The sequence below is a fragment of the Acomys minous genome (genome assembly GCF_964271855.1).
Source record: "Acomys minous genome assembly, chromosome: 2".
In the NCBI taxonomy this organism is placed as follows: Eukaryota; Metazoa; Chordata; class Mammalia; order Rodentia; family Muridae; genus Acomys; species Acomys minous.
The window spans coordinates 135,398,235-135,421,862 of NC_140484.1; the positions used below are offsets into that span (position 1 = coordinate 135,398,235).

General features: G+C 36.8%; 3 protein-coding genes across 3 annotated transcripts; 1 reads left to right on the forward strand and 2 right to left on the reverse strand.

Annotated features, from left to right (window-relative positions):
* Positions 1-236: 236 nt before the first annotated feature.
* On the forward strand, positions 237-1,184 carry LOC311581163 (olfactory receptor 52A1-like; the record flags this gene model as incomplete). The annotated part of the gene is made up of 1 exon (XM_084753184.1): positions 237-1,184. One exon carries the CDS (start codon positions 237-239, stop codon positions 1,182-1,184), a length of 948 nt encoding a protein of 315 aa, XP_084609310.1.
* Positions 1,185-8,013: 6,829 nt separating this feature from the next.
* On the reverse strand, positions 8,014-8,958 carry LOC311578474 (olfactory receptor 52K1-like; the record flags this gene model as incomplete). The annotated part of the gene is made up of 1 exon (XM_084748316.1): positions 8,014-8,958. One exon carries the CDS (start codon positions 8,956-8,958, stop codon positions 8,014-8,016), a length of 945 nt encoding a protein of 314 aa, XP_084604442.1.
* Positions 8,959-18,173: 9,215 nt separating this feature from the next.
* On the reverse strand, positions 18,174-19,118 carry LOC311578478 (olfactory receptor 52M1-like; the record flags this gene model as incomplete). The annotated part of the gene is made up of 1 exon (XM_084748331.1): positions 18,174-19,118. The coding sequence occupies one exon, from the start codon at positions 19,116-19,118 to the stop codon at positions 18,174-18,176; it is 945 nt and encodes a 314-aa protein (XP_084604457.1).
* Positions 19,119-23,628: the final 4,510 nt, after the last annotated feature.

Sequence of the window (23,628 nt, forward strand, 5' to 3'; positions counted from 1 at the left end):
GAAGATGAACATAATGTCATATTCATTTTCTAAAGAAAAGATCATTGGATTTATAAGAGAATACCAGAGAACCACATTCTTATAAAACTAAGTTGATGCTCAAAGATTTAAAGCCACATGTCATACTTCTATCTGTTTGCATAAGATGTTGAGAAGAATGTGAGCGTTCTTCACATTCACCAGTTTTCTCTGATTAGGTGTCAATATAAGTTGTGAGTAAAAGATTTATCAGCTTCATGGGGTATACCAACTTATCTTATCTGAACCCAAGGACAGTGACTCTGATTGGCATCCCTGGACTGGAGCATGTGCAATTTTGGATTGGATTTCCCTTCTTTGTCTTATGTCTTGTGGCTTTGCTGGGAAACATATTCCTGCTAATCATTATCCTCACAGAACGCAGTCTACACCAACCCATGTACATTTTCCTGGCAGTCCTGGCAGCTACTGACCTTGGTCTCTGCTTAGCCATTGCTCCTAAAATGTTAGCCATCTTCTGGTTTGGTTCACGTTCCATGGCGTTTGATGCTTGCCTAACCCAGCTCTTCTTCATACATGCCTTGCAAGGAATGGAATCTGGCATCTTGCTCGCTATGGCCTTTGACCGGTATGTTGCCATCTGTGATCCTTTGAGGCACAGCTCCATCCTTACGCCTCTCTTTCTGCTACGAGTGGTTCTGATGGTTGCAGTTCGAGCAACGGTACTCGTTGGGATTTTACCTATTCTTCTCAAGCGACTGCAGTGGTTCCACTCTGTTGTAATTGTTCATTCTTACTGTGAGCACATGGCTGTAGTCAAGCTGGCAGCAGAAGACGTCCGTGTTAACAAGTCATACGGGCTCTTTGTGGCTTTTGCAATTCTGGGGTTTGACATGATATTTGTTTTAATCTCCTACATTTTGATTTTCCGAGCTGTTTTTCATCTTCCTCACAAAGAGGCCCGAAGCAAAGCGTTCAACACTTGCACAGCTCATATTGTTGTCTTCTTGGAATTTTATATCCTTGCCTTTTTTTCCTTTCTCAGTCACCGTTTTGGTCATGTGTCACCATATGTCCACATCTTACTGTCTACCATTTATCTGCTTCTGCCCCCTGCCCTTAACCCAATTGTATATGGTGTGAAGACAAAGGAGATCTGCAAATGGGTTGTGCAAATTTTTGTTTTGAAGTCTAATACTCAGTAATGATCCTTAAAGTATTGTTTCAGAGGAAAACTAGAGAGTTGCATGCTAAAGCTACCTATAATACACATGTCTATTTTTATTAATTTTTTCCAGTATAGCGATCTTCCATTAAAATTCTATATTCCCAAGATAAAAATCAGTCTGAACATGGAATAAACAGATGTGAAAAACACAAATGTATATCATATATCTCTGTGATTCCCTCATCTAAGTTTTTCTTCTCTGTTTTGTTTCCTTTATTTCTTGCATTCTTATATCTATTTTGTTTTTCTCCCAACCCAGACATCTATTGTGTATTCTGTAATACAAAAGATAGGGCTTTTTTTCCTCCTGTTGCTAACAGTGACATATGTGTCCTCTGATTCTACAGTGATTATAAAAACATTGAGTAAAATTAATGTAATATTAGGTAAGGTAGGCGAAGGCTAAACCAATATATTTGGCTTTATATGGAGAAGCAACTAATCTAGATTTTTAAATAAATCATACAAGATTGCATGGTGGATATCATGTTAAATGTGATATTTTAATGTCAAACTTTTTAACAAACTTAATTTCCCTTGTATAAAAACCTTTATGTGGTAACCACATCTGTATCCTGGGTCTCTGAACAGAGAACTTGGTTGGATTTTCACAAGATGATCAGTGAATTCCTCTATAGCACTCCCTGCAAGTTATACTTGGTAAATTATACTCCCCAAATCTGAAAACTCTTTTGATGTGAAGATGAGCTCTCTTCAGGAAACATGTGGAGCCACCTGAGAGCATATGAGCAGTCTTTAAATCTGCACCTAAGCTATTTTAGGTGGGAGAAACAAACTACATAAGCAGAATAAATCTTATTCTTCTAAGTTCCCTCATGTCACATAGAAAATAATAGAGCACAGAAAACTGATGGCTACTGAGAAACACAAGATTTTATAAGAAGAAATCTAAAGATTTAGATATTTAGAAAAGTTATAAAGTATCTCTCAGTATATAAAAATGTTGCAAGTCACCTTGTTCAATGGAAGTTTGTGTTTTATTACAGTGTTTACTTTTCTTATTTTTTACTGGAATATGAGGAACATTCTTAGTTTCCTACAGAGACAGTGTTGTAATGAAATACATAATCTTTAGTAATTAATATTTTAGTAATTAAGATGTATATTTTAAATGTACTAAATTTATACAAATATGTGAATCCAGGTATATAGAGAAGAAAATTTGAAGCAAGAAAAAAGTAGCTTTTGAGAGCTGTGGTTTCTTTCCCTTTAGTTACTTTTCTATTTTTGACAGTTTCATACATTTATATAACAAATAGTAGCCATTTAATTTTATTCCTTTCTCCCATTCAATGGCTCTCCACCTGAAACCCCTCTTCCCATCCAGTCCTCTGGGTTTGATGTCTTTTTAAACATTTTTATTATTATCCATTAGATGTCTGTTTGTTTTCTACAGAGAGACAAAAAAGAGGTCAGTCAAAATGGGAGAAGTGGGGAGGAGTTGAGAGGAATAAAGGGAGAGAAAACCATAATTATAATATATTATGTGAGGAAAACCATCTATTTTCAATAAAAGAAAAAGGAAAGACTGTGGAAATACAATTTGCTGTATTGCAGCAGCCAGTGCTGGCTGGGTTAGCTAGCTGGGGCTGAAGAGTCAGCTGAGTAGTAAGCAACCAGTATCACTGAGGTACTATCTTCAAAGAAGCATTTCCTTGTGGTCAGCACATGGAAGCTATAACCCAGAAGTGAAGCTCAGAGAAGCTGAAAGTAAACTGATAATTGCAAGTCACTGCTTTGGGAGTGGGGATTTGTGAGTTGTTTTTTAGTAGTGTTGTCTATTGCATATGATTTATTACCCACAAACTGGGATCTGCAATGCGGTAATGCCAAGAGGTGTAGCCGAGTGAGAAGTGTTAGATTATGTAATGTGTTGGTCTCAACAGGGATTAAAAGAATTCATATGGCACTATAAATTAGTTCTGTGAGAGAAGCCATTATAGAGAAACAGACGGGATGTTCTATGTTTTCCTGTCTTACCACATGTCATAATTTTTGTTACGTTGACACAAACCTAGGTATACCTGGGAGGAGAAATTGCCTCCATCAGACTTGTCTTTTGGCATATTCGTGGGGCATCTTCTTAATTGCTGAGTGGTGAAGGGCCCAGCTCACTGTGAGTGGGACCTTCCTTTGTTGTTGGGTTTGGGCTTTATAAGAAAGGTAGATAAGCAAGCCAGAGGAGGCAAGGCAGAAAGGAGTTTTCCTCCATTGTCTCTGCCTCAGTCCCTGCCTCTAGGTTTCTGCATTGGATTCTGTCCATGTCAGAGTATAATCTGTAAACAGAAGGAAGTGCTTTCTACTCTGTTAGGATTCAGGTCACTGTAGCAAGAGAAAGCAACCCAGGGCATCATAGAGTCTGCATTCCCACACATGCTTACATCATGGTGTCTTCCACTATTACACACCTAGGGGAGGGAGGGCTTACCACTACTGCGATAATGACATTTAATTCTGGAAGTTGCACAAATAAATACCTTTTCATAATAAGTCACTCATATACTGATACTTTTTGTCCTAGTAGTAGAACCTGAGCTAAGAAAATAAAACATAAAGTTTCACTTAGGAATGTGAGTGGGTTTTAGAGCTCTTCTGTAAGACATCATGACTTCAGTGAGACATGGTATATTATGTACTTAAAGATCCTAAAGGTGGTCATTGTCTTTTACTACAATAAAACAAAAGGCTAAAGTGCAAGACATCATTTCAGTATAGTCTAAGATGTATAGAATAGTATAGAAATGGAATCAAGGATTTTAGAATAGGGCTCATTTACATTACATATGATGTGGTTTTATTGGCTATTTATAAAGTCAAGTTACTTCCAAATTAGTACAAGTAATGATGGTGATATTTGAGTAGGTATAGACTTGCTTTGGATTGCAGCAAATGAATTCAATATGTAATTAAGGCACTGACTCTGACATGAACTCTGGTGGCCCTTATTTGATGACTTCCTCTTGCTGGGGAGGTCTGGTGGGACTCAGGATGAAACCTGATAGGCTGTGATCATATGGTGCAGGAGGAGGTCCCCTTCTGTCACAGACCTAGGAGAGGGGAATAGGATGAAAGAGGGAGAGAGGGGGGAATGGGAAGTTACAAGTGAGGGGATAACAATTGAGATGTAATCTGAGTAAATTTTTTAAATTTAAAAAAAAGAAATTAAGGGACCCATTTCTGCCTCCCCACCCCCATTACAGCTAGGCATTAACATCCTCTAATAATGCTAACATGCCAAGAGCATTAAACAGTGTTCTAAGCAGTATTTGCATATTACCTCACTTAATTGCTGTAGCTATCCTGTAAATCAAATACTGCCATGACCATTTACCTTTTACACATATGGAAACTAATTAAGCTTCTTTCCCAAAGATGCCAAACTCAAAATGGCAGAGCCAGAATTCAAGCTCAGGCCTTCTGGCCCCAGGGCTTATGCCTCTAAGTGCCACTATATATCTATTCCCCTCTTGCTACCAACACTCCTGTCATTGACTCATTTAGGTCACTATCCCTGTTGAGTTCTGGGTGTCCCAAAGGCCGTCATCACTAAAGGTGGATGTGACAGTAATGATAGAGAGCCTAGTGGAGTCTTCTGTGTCCTGTGAGGACCATGATCTTCCCCTGAATAGGTATTTAGCCCACAGAGGATCTTAGTTTCCACTCTGTTCCTTGGGCTTTTTTCCTCTGCTTTCCTCAGTTATAATGGACTTCACCACTGTTCTTCTTGTTACTGGACACCCCTACATATCATTGAGTCACACACTCAAAAGAGAGGAACTTGCTGGGATAGTCCACTGTGCCAGCTTTAGCACTGAGCCCACTACTTTGTGTAGACAAGCAGGAAATCTGAGTGAGTTACTCAGGAATTTCTTGGGGTTCTGTAAGAGGGCAGACCTCTGACCATGCTTCACTATTATTTTCACCTTTACTGTTTGATGCTTGTCACTCAGATATTAGCCATGCTTCTCTGGAATATAGTTTTGATACATGGCACTAGAATATTCTGACTTTAAACCTTCTCATTTATTCAGTTGACACTGAGACTAACAGTCTACCTCACCCCAACCAAACAAATTCATGTTTAAAAAAATGTGACATAGCTGATTTAATGCAATGCATAAACTGACATCAACATGAGACTAATGGATGGCATTTGCATAAATAGTCTATCAATATTAAAATAATATAGAAGAAACTTTAAACGCAACATTAATTAGAAACCTGAAATTTCATTATTAGGCACCCAGGCCCTTGAAACATGATCATACACTTTAAAATATTAAAACAAAAGTTTGTGAGTTATTCTTTAATGGTAGAATAATATAATAATTTCATGAAATAAAGCAATATTTTGTCTTTAAACTTGCACTTTTTAAAAAGAAATAATTTATTTTATTATTTTAAGATTTTAATGAACAATTCACCTGCCACAAAGTTCATTTGTCTTAAGCACATTACAAAGATTTTTAGTAAGTTCATATGTATAATATTTCTAAATTACAATTATAGAACAGAATATAACATTTTTTTGAGACAGGGTTTATCTGTGTAGCCTCAGTTGTCCTGGATTCACTTGTAGACCAGACTGTCCTTATGCTCACAGAGATCCACCTGCCTCTGCCTCTCTGAGTGCTGAGATTAAAAGTGTGTGCCTCCTAGCCCAGCTGAATATAACATTATTTTATAAAATTAATTTATATATTCACTTTACACCCTTCCTTTCTTCCAGGTCCAACCCTCCACCCCTCTTTCTGTATCCTCTCTTCACTACCCCTCATAAAAGAGGAGCCCCGCTACCTACCCATCCCAGTAGGTCAAGTCAATAAGGACAGAGAGCATCCTCTAACAGGATGACCCAGAAAGGGGGACTGCCAGGAGGAAATGATCGAAAAGCATGCAAGAAACTCCTTGTCAGAGACAGCCACGACTCCCTGTACTTGCTCCCACATGAAGAGCAAGATGCCCATCTGGTACATATGTGTACAGTGGCTAGGTCCAGTCCATACATGGTCTTTGGTTGGTATTTCAGTCTCTGTAAGCACATCTTGTAGGCAGGGTAAAGTTTGGGTCAAGGTTTTTTAGGGTGTGTTGGTGTTACCCCTCCCTTGACAAGGAGTCCCATCTGGTTAGAAAGTGGCCTCTTCAGTCCTTTGTTGCTAGAAGTGGTCTTAGTTAGAGTCACCACCATATCTTTCCAGGAGTGTACCCTGTCATAGGTCTTCAGCCTGTTTCAGAGATGCCCCAGGCCATGGTTTCTCTTCTTCCTGCAAGTCCTCTGTCCTCCTGTCTCCCAACCTTCCCACATGAGATCCCTACCCTCATTTCCCTCAGCATTCCTTCTCCTATCCTGTTCCTTCTCTTAAAGCACTTGCACTGTGTATTCTGTTTCACTCTCTCAGTGAGTTTCATGCATCCTCCCTTGAGCTCTCCTTGTTACTTAGCTTCTTTGGGTCTGTGAATTACAGTATAGTTATCCTGTACTGTACAGCTAATGTGTGCTTATAAGTGAGTACATTCCAAGGTGTGTCTTCCTGGATCTGGGTTATGTCACTCAAGATGATCTTTTCTAATTCCATCCATTTGCCTGCATATTTCATGATTTCCTTGTTTTTAATAGCTGAGTAGTAGTCCATTGTGTAAATGTACCATAGTTTCTTTATCTATTCTTTGGTTGAGGGACATCTGAGCTGTTTGCTAATCTACTGATACTTTCCCTGAAAATTCTTTCCACCTAGAACATGCTTCTCATACACTTTCATGTACTTTGTATTTTATTATCAGTTTTCTCTCTAATGTCCCCATTCTATCTGTCTGACCTTACCAGCACTCAAAGTTAAGGGAACTAGTCCAAAAATTAATCACCAGGATCTTTATATAAGGAAGAATAGACAACATTTGTCTTTGGGCTTGGGTTACCTCTGGGTTACAGTATTTTTCAGACTCATTAATTTTCTGGTAATTTTATATTTTAATTCATCTTTATCACTGGGTAAAATCCTTTGTGTAGCTAACACATTTTCATTATCCATTCATCTACCAATAGATATCTAGACTAGTTTTATTTCCTAGATCTTGTGAGCATAGATGTAGAAAACATGGATGTGTGGGTGTCTCTGCTATAAACACATATAATCTTTTAGGTATATGTCCAAGAACAGTACTGCTGAGTCTCACTGCCATAGTATTTTTGCTTTCTGAGTAATTAATTTAGAAAATGTCTATCTCTAAAGGTATTTTATCATATAACCCGTATGACCATTTTATTTACACTTTAATGTATTGTAACAGAGAAAGTAAGCTCATTGTTTATTTATGAGTTCATAGATATGTTTATATATCTATTTTTAATATAATTTTCTTTTATAATATATGATTGTGTTGGGGAAATAGAGAAAACACGACCACAAAGGAACAAAATTAAATCAGCACTGAATTAATAACACACAATTCAGTTGTACTCTTACATCACTCTGAAATTGTTTTCAGTTCGTGGGATACTATTTGAGTAAATAAACAATAAAATTTACAATACAGGACTATGATTATATTCTGTAAAACATTTTTTAAGCACATGCTTATGAATTTTGAAAGTTTTATGCATTGTGATGGAAATAACATGCCCTAGTTATATTCCCACCATGACAGAGTTCTCCTCTTGAATTATTACCATCTTTCCCTCCTCAAGAAAATCTTTACTGGCAGAAGTTATTTTAAATTCTGGCTGTATATAACACCTAGTCCAATCCATCAACGTCTTCGGTCTTCTTTTCATTATGGGTATTGGCTCAGTTTCTCTGGCAGTTGAGTACCTGCAACAACCGTTCCCGGATCTGTTTGGTACGTGCTGCATATATTATGGGGTTGACCATGGGAGGCACCAGGAAATACAAATTGTCAATTATAATCTGTAAATAGGGAGCCATATGATAGCCTAAAATCTGGGCTAAGACAGAAAAGACAACTGGAGAATAAAACAGACCAATGACACAAAGATGAGAACCACATGTGCTGAGAGCTTTGCTCCTGGCTTGCCAAGATGGAATGTGAAAGACAGCACAAAGGATTAGCACATAGGACAGAATGACAAAAAGTAGATCAACACCTACAGATGCTACAATAACCATCAGGCCATAGATAACATGGTTGGAAATATCTCCACAAGCAATCATCAAAACAGCCATGTATGCACAGTAGGAATAACTAATGACCTGGGTTTGGAATCGTTTCAGCCTTTTTATCAGGATGGGTGCAGGGGTCAGCACTGCCACTGCCCTTGCCAGTATAATTAGTGCCATCTTCACCAGCATGTCGCTGTCAAGGATGGTTGTATACCTCAAAGGGTACCAGATTGCTGCAAATCTATCAAAAGCCATGGCCAAGAGAATTCCTGATTCCATGACATAAAAGGAAGGGATAAAAAACATCTGTGTGAGGCAGGCATCGAAGCTGATCTCTTTGGCATTCATCCAGAAGATTCCTAGCATTCTGGGTACAGTGACTGTAACCAGGCACAGGTCCACAACTGATAGCATAGCCAAAAGGAGAAACATAGGTTCATGGAGACTCTTTTCTATCCGAATGATATTTAAGATGGTGACATTTCCTATGATGGTTATTACAAATATCAAGAAAAAAGGCACAGAGAACCATCCATGGGAAGATTCCAGGCCTGGGATTCCAGCCAGGATGAATATCAAGGGTTGAGATATAGAGTTATTACATGAGGGCATGATCATGGGAGCTCTTCAGGGTCTGGTTCCTAGAGAGAACAAGGACAATATAATATGAATTTCCTGTCCTCACACAGAGTAATAGTGGTTAGAACAGTAGTTTATGATGGTAATGATTAGTAAATTGATGATCAAAGCAACACTTGAGCTACTTGGAGTGGAAATGAGGAAAATTCAGGGAAACTTTCTGAGACTAGAAAAAACTTTTCTTTATTATTTTTTGTTTTATTTTGTTTTTAGAGACAGGCTTTCTCTGTATACTTTGACTGTCCTAGACTAAGTCTGAAGACCAAGGTGGTCTTTAACTCTCAGAAATCTACTTGACTTTGCCTCCCGAGTGTTGAGATTAAAGGTGTGTGCCACCACCGCACGACTAGCAAAAACCTTTTCAAAAATAAGTTCTCATTAAACATGTACAATTTCCATGGTTTAGACATTCTTGTTGTTCTGATTGCATAATACTCACTTTTACCCTTTTCTAAATTGACCACTTAGGTGGTGAGATATAAGATGTCTTCCACATTACAGGCAGTGTGTGCATGTAACGAACAAGCCAGTCACTGAAGTACTTGCTCCAGCCAAGGACGCTGAATATAATTATGTGTTAGTTTGAGAGATTGGGCTTTGTGCTTTAGAATTCTTCCCTGGAAATGTTCAGATAGGAATAGTTCATCCTAACAAAAGATCCAGGAACTCTGTTGTGAAATTATATAGAAAGGAAGATGATCTCTTTGGTAGAACAAAAGATGTTCTGGATGATAAAACTGAAATCTCAAAAGGCCTCAATAGATAATAATTTATTATTTTTCTAGGACATTCAGTAAAGCACAATTGGGGAGTGGGCAAAGGTCAAGGGCAATAAGTAATATTCTGTGGAAAACTTTGGTTGTGTTTTTATAGGGAGTAGTATTTGAAGGATAATTCAATAAGTATGTCTACAAAAATAACATTATTATAATCATTAAATATAAACCACTTAAGTATTTTTATAGAAACCTAAATTTTTCTGTCCAGCTTAGACTTCATAATTTTATTAAACATTTCAACTGTATAATATTAATAAATATCATATAAAAGGAGAAACAATAAGATCCTGAATCAAAGCATGTTTTTCAAAGTTGCTTTACATAAGAATATTATATAAATATTAGGTCACAAATCTTTCTTGTAATTGATAAGTTTTTTGTATTACTAGGGTTTCATATCCATATCAAATCCACCCATGGCATGTTTAACGTTGCCAAATTATTTGTAAGTCTAACAACTTGGCTTTTATTGCTGTTTTCTTTGGGATTTTATTGTGAAACAAGGTCTTTCTATGTAGCCCATTTGACCTCAAACTCACTAGGAAACCAGGTCATTCTCATATTTGGTCCTTCTACCTCAGCCTCCTGAGTGCTGGTATTATGGACTTGGAAAGTCACTACACCTGACTCTCACTGAGTTATTGTTAAGTTTCTGGCAGATGTATATCCTCAGGTTTATAATGACAATGGAAATACACACGTTTCAGCTTAGATTTATATAGTAAATAAACAGAGGGTTTTGTTGCCTAATTAAATCATTATAAATATGTAAGAGTGCAATATGTTGTGATAGCTGGGCTAAAATTCCACTGTAGCATTTTTTTTACATAGTATTTCGACTGATTCAGACATGAATCTTTCATATTAAAATTGCATTTTCTCAAAAGGCACACATATACTTACCAATAGACATGTCCCCTCGGAGATAACATGACATATTAAGTAATATGAAAATCTTTGGAATTTGAGACCTAAACTTCCTCTGTGTGACTCTATCTCATCTATTTTTTTCTTTTTTATATTATACTATAATTTCATTATTTCTTCCTTCCTGATCCTCCCTCTAAATGCTCACATATATTCCCCCCTTGTTCTATTTCAAAGTAGATGTTAAATAAAAAAATTTCGTGTAAAATATTAGGTGAATCATATAAACAACATCAATCCCTATGTAGATATTAAATGTTTGTATCTGCCATTATTCCTAAAATATGTTTTAGTTCTAAAATGGGAGAGCTGTTATTTTTCAATGTAATATTAATTTGAAGTAGGATACAAAAGCATTGCATTATAAATTTGTTAATTATAAAAAACTGTGATGAAGATGATGAAAAGTCTTGAACTGATACCGTGGGGATAAATATTAGAAAATCTTGATATTTTATACTCTAATGCTTCTAGGTTAATCGTATATTTAAAAAGAAAACATTTGAAGTCATTGTAGCCAGACATCTGTGTATATAATGTGAATCAAAATAGTAATATATAGTTTAATCCATTGGAAGGCAGAATCCTATCATAAATAGTTGCTTTACAACCAAAAGCAATATGTCACAAAGTCAGAAATGCAGTACATGATGAGGTTTCCAACGGAAACTGTGTAAACATCTATGAGGAATATTATTAATGATATTCCCCAGATGACAGCATCACAGCATTAGAACTTTAAGCAAAGTGACAATTTTTTTAAAACTGGGATATCATAAAACATTGGCAATGGTATGTGAATATTAGTAGAAGTAAAGATGCAGTCAATTCAAGAATAAAAATGTGAAAGATTTGGGCTCTTTTTCCTTCTTCAAATAAGTGTCTCTGGTCAATCTTAAAAAATTGCAAAACTCTACAACAGATTTAGAGCTATTTTGTGTTAATTGGTTGAAAATAAATGAAAATCTATGTATATAATTTTCTGTGTCCCAGGACATTTTCATCCCCTTTTTTTCCTTCTTTTGTCTATTTTTCTGGAGTCCTACCTGCTGACAGTTATGTATCTGGTCAGAGTGAGCCTGGAGTGATCCCAGTACACTGAAGGCCTGAGGAAGCGCTGTTCCATTCAAGAATAAGATGGAGTGTTTGAGCTTGAGGCCTTTTAAAATTGGTTTGGTTTTCCTCCCTGGGTCCCTAGTGACCTTATCTTAGATCCCTACTTTCAGCTTTAATGCTGTAGGGATGAAAATCTTTAGGTGAATCACTAAGGACAGACACTGAGGTCAGCACCACAACATTTGCTGTGGATGAGCGGTGGATAACAGACTAATGGGGATTTGAAACTCCAGAGGGACTAGGAAGAGCAATTGAATCTGAATGCATATCTAAGAAAGTTAGAACCCTGTAGAGTGGATGTGGAGCCAAATTCAAAACACTGTTGTATAAGATTATAATTACATGTAAATCAATTTCTTTTCAAGATTTTGTTTTGTTTTGTTTTTCACTTATAATCACTTGTAGGCTTCCATAGTAAATTTGAAATGGATAATAGGGCTTTTAATTCTTTAATAGGGTTTGGAGCTCACACATCCTTAAAAAAATGTATAGACCAAGTAAATTTAAGAGCTTTTGTGGCACAAAGAAGTGAAAGGGAAGAAAGAATGGAAATTTGAGCAAGAAGAGCTTGACAATAAATATCATAGAAGACAGTACTGCAAAAGAACTGTTTTAGAACAAGTTTTGACAGAATTGTAGATATGCCTAAAAGAGAAAGAGAAACTGTTGAGAAATACTTTATTCAGAATTTACTGATAGATTATAAATTGCTGGAAGAAAATGAATAGAGTCCAGCCTATTCACTCTTTCTTTACTCATTCACATTTATTATTATTATTATTATTATTATTATTATTATTATTATATTTTTATTATAAATTACTTTTAATTTTTTAGATTTTAATATAAATACATCCTTTCTCATTTTCTTTTCCTCCCTTCAAGCCATCCCATATATCCCTCCTTGCTCTCCTTCAAATTTTTGGCATCTTGTTTTATTAATTGTTGTTACATACATATATGTATATTTATATAATATATTTCTAAATATGTAATATATATATTACATATATATAGCCTTCTTAGTTTGTGTAATAGTAATAAATAGGATGTACACTTTCAATGGTGCCCACTTGGTGTTGGATAACTAATTGGTATGCTTTTCCTGGAAAGAACTATTTATCCAACTTTCAACATTCCTAAGTTATGTGTAGTTCTTTGTGTAAGGTTAAGAATTCCTAGAATTTCTCTGACTCACATTAATATGTCTGTTGTTGATGTTAAGCTCATATTTAAGTAGTCATGTTTATGAGACTGTATGAGTAAATTTTTTAAAAATTACTGGGAGACACAATATCATAGCAAATAACACTATACATATTTGTCCTTATAGCCAAAGAGAACTTTACTAATTACCTCCAATCAAAGAAACTTCTCTTTGAACCATGAAAAGACTATTACAGAAAACCACAACTGATCAAATTACAAAGTTGTAGAGATGATCCCTAATAGATGCATCTGCAATAAATTCCCAAACCTAAGACTCAGGGATCATTGCAGAAAAGGGGCCAGATGAACAGGGAGTTTACTAATAATCTTTCTGCTTCTGCGTTAACTCACTCATTATTATCATTTCTAGTTCAATTCATTTGTCCACAAATTTTGGAAATTCCTTATTTTTAATAGCTAAGTAGTATTCCATAGTGTAAATGTACCACAGTTTCTTTATCCATTCTTCTACTGAGGGACACTTAGGCTGTTTCCAAGTTCTGGATATTATGAATAAAGCTGCTATGAACATGGTTGAGCAAATCTTCTTGTTGTGTGCTGCAGCATCTTCTGGGGATATTCCAAGGAGTGGAATAGCTGAGTCTTGAGGAGTTGAGAGTGGGGTCTGACTTTCACACGAACTCTGGTGCCCCATATTTGACCACGTCCCCTGAATGGGGAGACCTAGGGGCACTCCGAGGAAGGACAGCAGGTTACCAAGAAGAGACTTGATACCCTATGAGCATATACAGGGGGAAGAGGTCCCCCTCAGTCACAGTCATAGGGGAAGGGAGTAAGGGGAAAATGGGAGGGAAGGAGGAATGGGAGGATATAAGGGATGGGATAACAATTGAGATGTAATATGAATAAATAAATAAAATATATTAAAAAATAATAATCATCATCATCATTATCTATGAGTAAGTATAAACACACACACACACACACACACACACACACACACACACACACACACACACACACACACACACACACACAGTTTTTCTTCAGGTGTCAACTCTGAACTCTTTTACCTAGAATAACAGTGGCGATGTAAATGACATTTATGTGACTTCAGAGTTTCACAGAATCTTCAGCAAGCTATGCTCCATAGTGTAAAACATATTATGCTACTCAAGTGAGTAAAAGATCTTCCTTTGGTCATCATGCACATCTGGATCAAATCATTACTTTTCTGGACAGTAAAAGTCCTCCTATGACAGGCACCTCTTTCATTTTTTCTCTCTATTATTCATATCACTGCAGCCACATAAACTTTTTTGGATATATGTTTTTATTTAATTTAATTTAATTTAATTTTTTTGTCAGTAATTTAAGTGTTTATTGTGCATGCTATGTTTCTCTAGTATGCTAGGCCTTTCTTGGTCTTGTTCTCAGAGTCACATTCAAAATTTCTCTCTGGCTCTGAGAAGCTCTAGTCTTTTTTTTTTTTTTACTTTATTAATTTATTCTTGTTACATCTCAATGGTTATCCCATCCCTTGTATCCTCCCATTCTTCCCTCCCTCCCATTTTCCCCTTATTCCCCTCCCCTATGACTGTTCCTGAGGGGGATTACCTCCCCCGTATATGTTCATAGGGTATCAAGTCTCTTCTTGGTAACCTGCTGTCCTTCCTCTGAGTGCCACCAGGTCTCCCCCTCCAGGGGACATGGTCAAAGGTGAGGCACCAGAGTATGTGAGAAAGTAATATCCCACTCTCCACTCTACTGTGGAGAGTGTTCTGTCCATTGGCTAGATCTGGGTGGGGGTTTAAGTTTTACCGCCTGTATTGTCCTTGGCTGGTGCCTTAGTTTGAGCTGGACCCCTGAGCCCAAATCTGCCTATCATAATGTTCTACTTGTAGGCTTCTAGGACCCTTTGGATCCTTCTACTTTGCCATTCTCCCATGATTCTCTCATCTAGAGTCCCACTAGAATGTCCTCCCCTCTGTCTCAGTTTCCTGGTAAGTGAAGGCTTTCGTGGGACATGCCCCTTGGGCTAATATGCAGATATAAGTGAGTATATACCATTTGAGTCTTTCTGCTTCTGGGTTAACTCACTCATTATGATCATTTCTAGCTCAATCCATTTATCCACAAATTTTGGGAATTCCTTGTTTTTAATAGCTGAATAGAATTCCATATTGAGTTGAACAATGTGATGTTATCCATTGCTAAGTATATATATTCCGTTGATCAAATTATTATACCTTTGAGAGAAGGGAACCTAAAACACAGTAAACTCACTATCGGTTTACAAAACCTGATTAGTAGAGATAGTATTTCTTTATGTTGAGATCTTGGATGTATTCTTCTTCATAGCCATTACCATTCATTCTTAGATTTATGTCTCTCTATCATGCTATGCCACCCCAGTAACTAAGTTTCTTTCCTTTTTTCTGTTTAATATTATTTTAAAATGTATTGAGCTTGTTTTTGAGAATATAATGTAATTATGTAACTGCCTCTTGCTTTCTTCTCTCCAATGCCTCACAAAACCCTCCTTGCTCTTTTTCAAATTCAAGGCCTCTTTTCCCATCATTTGTTTTACATGTGCATTTATATACATATAAATCTCCAGATATAATCTTCTCAGTCAGTACATAATGTTACTTGTATGTATATTTTCAGGGTTGACTAATCTGTGTTAGATAACCAACCTGTGGGCTCTTCCCTTAGTAGGACTATTTCTTCCACTCGCAGCATTCCGTAATTGTCTGTAGTTTTTCTGTATAGGGTTGTCTTACCTTCTTAATTATTTTTTATTTTAGATTCCACAAATGCAATACAGGTATTTTTCTTTCTGGATTGTGCTTGTTCCATGTTATACTGCCCCTTATATTCTTTCATATTGAAAATATAGGCAGGGTCTTATTTGTTTTAAGGCCCAATAATGTATTTAAAAATATTAGCCTAGGAAAGTTCATACAGAGGAAAGATGCATTTTTTAAAGGTTTACTGAGGTCTGTCAGGAAAGCTGAGTGTGTCCGTAACCCCAACACTCCAGTGGCTGAGGCAGGAGCATGATATATTTGCAGCAGATACGTCCTTCTATAACAGTGAGACCTACACCAGTTTGGACTAATAGTGAGATCCTGCTTCCAAAGATTTACTGAGTACCTACCATGTAGTTGGATCTGCTAAATCCTGGAGTCATTGGGTTTTGGCCTAGAAACAGGGTTTGAGAGCTATAGACACACAAGCCTGCATATATAGCACACTTAGGTAGCATGCAAGAAGCCATGGGTGCAAGTTTCAGGACCACATCAATGTGGTTGTGGTTGGCTTATGCCTGTAACCTGGAAGGCAAAGGATCGGAAGCCCATGGGTATACTTGGATACATAGCAAATTTAAGGCCATTCTGGGATGTATAAGTCTCTATCTTAATATAATATAGTACAGTATATTATAATATAATAAATATATAATGTGTGTATTGTAATTTAAGTCTTATCATTAACAAAAATAAAACTATTTGAAATAAAATGTAAGGTTTTTTAAGAACTAAAAAAATTTCAAAGTTGAGTGTATTTCTTGCGTACACACTGCTCCTCTTGTCTCCTAAACTCAGCAAGTACCTCAGCATTTAGCTGAGCACAGTTTTCACTCTTGCCTGCTACAATTAGAGTGTAATCTCAGGTCCTCTTACTCTGTTCAGTAGGCAACAAAGAGTATTCCCTCATTTCTTTCAAGGTGTTACGCCTCATATTATCTAAAGAGCCAGATAGATTCACAGATTTCATTTCCTCTCCCTGTGAAATTAATAACCCATTTCCATGACCCCTCTGTCTTTCCTTGGTTGTTAGCTCCTGTACAAACACACACATTTAGACATGCATCCACATATTTGTGCTGCTAAACTTCGGTGAATATGCCTGTATAGACAAACACCCTCAAACACATGTGAATGCCTTATCAAAAAAGTATAAATAATATTTTTTAAATACAAGTTACTATAGAGACACCATTAAATTTTGCAAGTATTTATTGAGTTTTTCTTGTGTAAATTTATCTTGTGTCAAACAAGAAATAAGGAGATGAGTAAATTTTATTAGGAATATATTTTTAGGTGCTTAAATTGTTCCAGGAGGAAAAAAAACATTTTTAAAAAATAATTTCACTTAAAATATTTAATATTTAAACTGATTCATTTAAAAAAACATACTTTTACAAAAGGAAGTACCTTTTAATTTATGAATACAAATACAAAAATAAGATCAAGATTATTGTGTCTGAGCAAGCTGTGGGCTTATTCATAATAATGTATGAATAACAACAGAATCCAAGACTACTGACACAAGTGGCAAAAGGTTTAAAGAGGCCTCATGTCAGTTAGCTAGTGTGAAAAACGGTAGGAGGTATGAGTTCCTTATAACAGAGAAAAATATTCTGTAATTACAAAGCAGTTTAAATATTTGTGGAATTGAGCTAGAGAGATACCCTCAGTGGTTTGAATATGTATTAAATGTGCAGAAGACCAGGCATCTGATTCCAGGACCTACATTGGGAAGCTCACAACCACGTGTAACTCCAGTTATAAGCAATTCAAGACTCATGATCTCAGAGGACACCTTTACTCTTGTGAATATACCCCACTACACACAAAGACATATTTAAGATAGAAAAACCTTAAATATTTATTGATTTGATCATTGTAAATGATACTTTTCATTTACAGTGAGAGGTCTTGTGTGCCAATTTATATAAATATATGGGACATTTTCTGGTATTCAGAGGCTAAAAGTCAGATACAATTTTTTATGTCAATTATTGACAGTGATCATTCATTTTCCACCAGCAGATTCTTTCTGAGGATAATTTTAGAAGGGTTGTGTGTTTCTTTCCTTTTTAATTGATTTTTATTCTACAGTAAGCTATTTTGCCCAGTTAACGCATAGATCGAAAGGACCAACCAAGAAAAAGGTCTTGGTGTTATTATCAAATTCAAAAGAAGCTTACTAAAAACAAACTACACACAAACTATCACAGCTACTAATTTCACCAGAATTTGGGCTACTTTTTCTATATGTAGTAATTCCTTCACAAGAAAAACTAATGTCTGAATTCCCAAGGGAAAAAAATCCACAATGAGAAAAAAAATATTTTTGCATTCTTTCTTTTAAGTTCTATTATTATTTTTAAAAATTTCAACATGATCAGCCACCTTTCATTCTTAGAGTACTAACAACATACTCTCGAATTTTCTTTGTCCTAATACCATAAACAATGGGGTTAAGAAATGGTGGAACCAATAAGTACATATTAGCTATTAGGATATGAATTTGGGGGGCCACATTGTGGCCAAAGCGGTGGGTCAAGAAGGTAAACCCAGCTGTGGAATAGAAAACAACAATGACACAGACATGAGAGCCACAGGTGCCTAAGGCTTTAAGACTTGCTTCTCGAGATGGAAGACGGAAGACAGCACGGAGGATCAGAACGTAAGAGAGGGCAATGAAGAAACAATCACAGGAGCCAATGCCAAAAGCAACACTGAGGCTGTAACGCTTGGTGGCTCCTATGTCCACACACACCAGCTTTACCACAGCCATGAACTCACAGTAAGTGTGTGCAATGATTCGAGTTCTGCAGTAGGGCAGCTGCTTGAGCAGGATGGGGTGTGGGGAGAAGAAGCCTACCCCCCGCAGCACCACTACCGCTCCCATTTTGGCGATGCGACTGTGCGTGAGAATTGTGGCATGGCGCAGTGGGTCACAGATGGCCACATAGCGGTCAATGGCCATGGCCAAGAAGAAGCCAGATTCCATGGCCGTGAAGCTGTGGATGAAGAACATCTGGGCAAGGCATGCATCGAAGGTGATGTCATGGGCTCCCATCCAGAAGAGGCAGAGCATGCGTGGCAGTGTGGATGTGGAGAGGACCAGGTCAGTGACTGACAGCATGCACAGGAAGAGGAACATGGGCTCGTGGAGGCTGCGCTCTGCTCTCACCACAGCCAGGATGGTCACATTGCCCATCACTGCCACCATGTACATGGAGCAGAAGGGAATCCCAATCCAGACATGGAGATGCTCCAGGCCAGGGATGCCCATCAGCCAGAAGGTGCTTGGGGAGAGTTGGGACTTATTAGCTGGCCCCATGGTGGCACTGCCAACTGTGTGTGGCTGAAGTCCTTGTACAGTGTGCATGTTTCACAAAGGTTTTTACAAACAACTCTGAAAACAAATGATAACTAAATCTAGAAGAACCAAAAGCATCATGTTAGATAATTCCCATGGTTGTTATGAATGTGCAAAACCCTAAAACATACTAGCATAAAAAGGTATATCCTGAAGCAAAGTTTCTCTATAAATCAAGAACATCATTAATATATTCAAATAAAGCATTTTTAACATTCATATACAATAAAAAATGATCTTCGCCTTTGTGAATTTGGAGCTTAATTACCAGTTATCTTTTCTTAGTCATCCAGTTAAAATAAAGAACGTTTTCAACACTATTTATTTGAACTTTGTTCTTAATCTCTCAAGAAAGATAATTTTCTACCACTTATCTTAATACTATTAAGAAAACTTTTTATTTCCTAAAAGTTCTGGGTTTTCCTTCTTAGGCTTTCTAGTTAATATCTCCGAGCTTCTTCTCAGGAGCCTTGAGCTGGTAATTTTCTGTGATGTTTGCAGACTTCCTCCACAGGGCATGGCATTCTTTCCAAGATTTGGTGGCAACAGCTAGTTTTGTACCCAGTTTTCTTTACGCACATGTAATTTCCTTATATATATTTCCACCAATTTTATCTTAACTTTTGAGAAATTTTAATTTTCCATTTCAACACTTCTGAGCTTTTCCCATCCTGCCTGGTTTATCTCACCTTATATTATTTCTGAATATATTATTTACAACAGAGATTAATACACCAGATATTTCAATTGATGTTTGCATTATAAATTTAAAACTATATATTTCAATTCACATCATTTTATATGAGGCAATGAAGAAGACTTACTTAGTTGCTCCTGACCTGGGAAAGGCATTAATTCTTAGCTAGTAAAGTCACAAAAGTTCTCTAGTTTTGACTGTTAGAAAATAGAACCCTATAAGTTTCCAGATGGCACAACAACATCACAGATGCAGTGGCAGAGACTCGGGCATTCTAAAACACCTCTTTCTGAGCACAAAGATTTTTTTTGTTTTATTTGTGGCAAATTCACTATGTTCTTCCTTGAATACTAAATATACAGACAACTAGAACACACCAATGCATTGGATTCCTTTAAAAGTCAGATTCTTCAATATAACTTTATATAAATTTTGGCTTTACACTTCACTGTGTAAAATGGTTATCCTAAGTTTATTAAACACGGTTTGTTAATTTTGTATGTTTATGTTCCTTTCTAAAAATGTAACTTAAATTGAAATTTTTGAAATGAGCTCATATCAACTGAAATGTTCTATGTAAATGTAGCTCAATAATATGCCTTACAATTTATTGGTAATAAATACGTAGAATTTAATGTTAATGAAATCACCAATATTGAGCCCTGTGTTTTCTATTATAATTTGACAGTCTGGTCAAGAATCTCTCAAACTGGTGTTTGTGCTATTGTGGCATTCTTGTGTAAAGGTAGAGGTCATTAAGCTACCTGGATGCTTCATGGGCTGCACAGTGTTATTTGGAAATCTTTGAGTTTTACATGGGTTTCATAAAGTATTCACTTAATTTATTTAAGTCCTTCTGAATTTGCCCATAAAAGAAGTTTTAAAGAAGCCTTTAAAAACATGAGTATTTTTCATCTTTTGTCTTTATCTTTCTTGATATTGTTCTCATAATAGAATCTTCTCTTACCTTTCTATTATGTGTACTTATGGCTATAATAAGTTCTAAGTAGCCTGATTCATATGATTTTATGCTCATGTATCAGTTTCTAATTATGAAGAAGGGAGAAAACAAAATTCAACGGGAAGATAAAGAGATGGCACAATTAGACTAGAAATTTAGATAATAAAAAGCATTCTTTGATTTTTTTAAAAAATAGCTACCTTGTTTTGTCCATACATGTGCTTTTTCTGCATGTATGTGGTGTACTATGTGTATGCCTGGTGTCTGTAAAGGCCAGAAGTGGGGGTCAGGTCTTCCTGAATTATGAATGACCCTGAGCCACCATGTGGATGCTAGGATTCATAATCCAGGTCTTCTTGAGGAGCAGCCAGCCCAGTTCTCTTAACTGCTGACCCACCACTTCAAACCAACGAAAAACGTCCTTGTGGATTTCGTGGTCACTGTTTTCTGTGTTCTTTTTTTTTCTCCTTTATTAATTTATTCTTGTTACATCTCAATGGTTATCCCATCCCTTGTATCCTCCCATTCTTCCCTCCCTCCCATTTTCCCCTTATTCCCCTCCCCTATGACTGTTCCTGAGGGGGATTACCTCCCCCTGTATATGCTCATAGGGTATCAAGTCTCTTCTTGGTAACCTGCTGTCCTTCCTCTGAGTGCCATGGAGACCTGTTTTCTGTGTTCTAAATGGAGTCATATAAATGTTACAGTACTCATCAACCACACAATGCTTCTTTGAATAATTGTAACATTTATCACATAGTCTTTTGAGGGTGGTTTCTGTTCTCCTTTTCATTATCCTTGTAGCATTTAGGCCAAATAGAATTCCATCTGTGGTTCTGTGATTCTTTGGTAGATTACCTCAAGTGGACATTTGTTGCTATCTGTGTTCTCATTGGAACTTTACAATTTTGATATTTTTTGAAAGGTTTAAAAATTTGTGCTATGTTTTGTTTAGTGAAGTGTAATTATAAGGTCACCTGACTCCTTTATTAGTTTAATTTCTCAGTGTGGAAATCTTGCATAAGTTGGTCTTGCAATGATTCAGCCCAAAGACTAGCACCTGATTCTTTATTTTATCAACAAATTTCCAAGTAATTACGTAAATGTTTAATGTGAAAATACTCTCTTAAAGAAAAACTGTTTCAGACCCTGTGCATACGGTGCAACTGAAATCTACAATTAAAAAACAGAACCAAAATGCCACACTGGATTTTCTTTCATTTATTCTTAAATTTCTGACATTTTAATATTAATTAAGATATAATTACATCATACTGCCCTTTTCCTTCCCTTACTTCAACTACTTGCTGACCTCTAGTTTCTCCCAGGTCTACCTCCTTACTTCCTTTCAGAGTCATGAGATCTTGTTTTTGAACAACTTTTCATCTTAAAAAATAAGACACATTTCTTCTTTACTCTTAAATAGTATTTCTTCCACAATATGTACTATAATTTCTCAGACTCTAATGCTAAATAGAACAAAAGCAGGCATCTGTACACCCAGACATGTTCTGTGCTGGGCAATTACAATGCTATTACAAGTCTAATTCAGAATGCCTATCATTTTGCACTTTAGTCAACAAACAGATATACTATATACCATTTATTTAAAAATATATGTATGATTATCATTATCCTTAACTTTACTATGCAGTATGCATATTCATAGAATGGAATATTACCTTTCTGATGATCTCATAATTCTACAAAGTAGTATTTTAGAGTGCAGCCTTGCTTGTTCTTTCTCATCCAGTTTATTTATTTTCATTCTTCCAGTTTAAATGCTGCCTGTTCTCCAGAGACCTTCCTTTGATGAGCAGGTACTTGCTGCTAATAGGAGCTGGCACTACAGCTCACTCTGGATCCATCCCAGATGGAGCAACATTTAGTGATCCTCTGGGGTTAGGGTGCATTTCCCAAACTACAACCTAATTTGCTTTTAGGGAGGTAATTATCATGAACTCTCCTTTAAGAACATTAGTAAAGACATGGTTCTCCTAATGTACTATGAAAACTTTGATATTTAATATAGTTGATGAATATATTCAAGAGTATTATATTTAGTTTTGTTTTATTTTGTGTTTTGTTTTTTGAGACAGGATTTCTCTGTGTAGCCCTGGCTGTCATGGACTTGCTTTGTAGAACTCTCAGCTGTCCTCCTGCTTCCTCCTACTGAGGGCTGGGATTAAAAGCATGCGCCATCACGCCTGGCAGAATATTCTTTTAAATTTTTATTTATTTAGTTATTCACTTTGCATCCCAATTGTAGCTCTCTCCCTACTCTTCTTCTTGTCAAATCCTTCTTCTCTCTTCCCCCATCTCTTCCCTTACCTCTCAGAAAATGGGATCCTTCCCTAATAACCCACCCCAACAGGTCAAGTCAAATCAGGACTGAATGCATTCTCTTCCACTGTGACCTGGCAAGGCAGTCCCACCAGGGGGAAGTGATGGAAAAGCACGCAGGAGGGTCCATGTCAGAGGCAGCCCACTGTTCCCCTTACTAGGGGACAGACATGGACCTGGAGATGCACATCAGCTACATCTGTGTAGGAGGCCTAGGTCTATCCATGCTTGTTCCTTGATTGGTGCTTCTCATGTGCTCCCCATGGGCCCTGGTTAGTTGGCTCTGCTGGTCTTGTTGTAGAGCCCCTGTCCCCTCTAGGTCCTTCTATTCTTGCCTCAACTCTTCCACAAGACTCCCTGAGCTCTCTCCAGCAAGTTTCAGGGTCTGTTTCAACTATTACTGGGCATGGCCTCTCAGGGGACAGCTATGCCAGGCTTCTATCTGCAGGTATAGCACGGTATTGTTAATG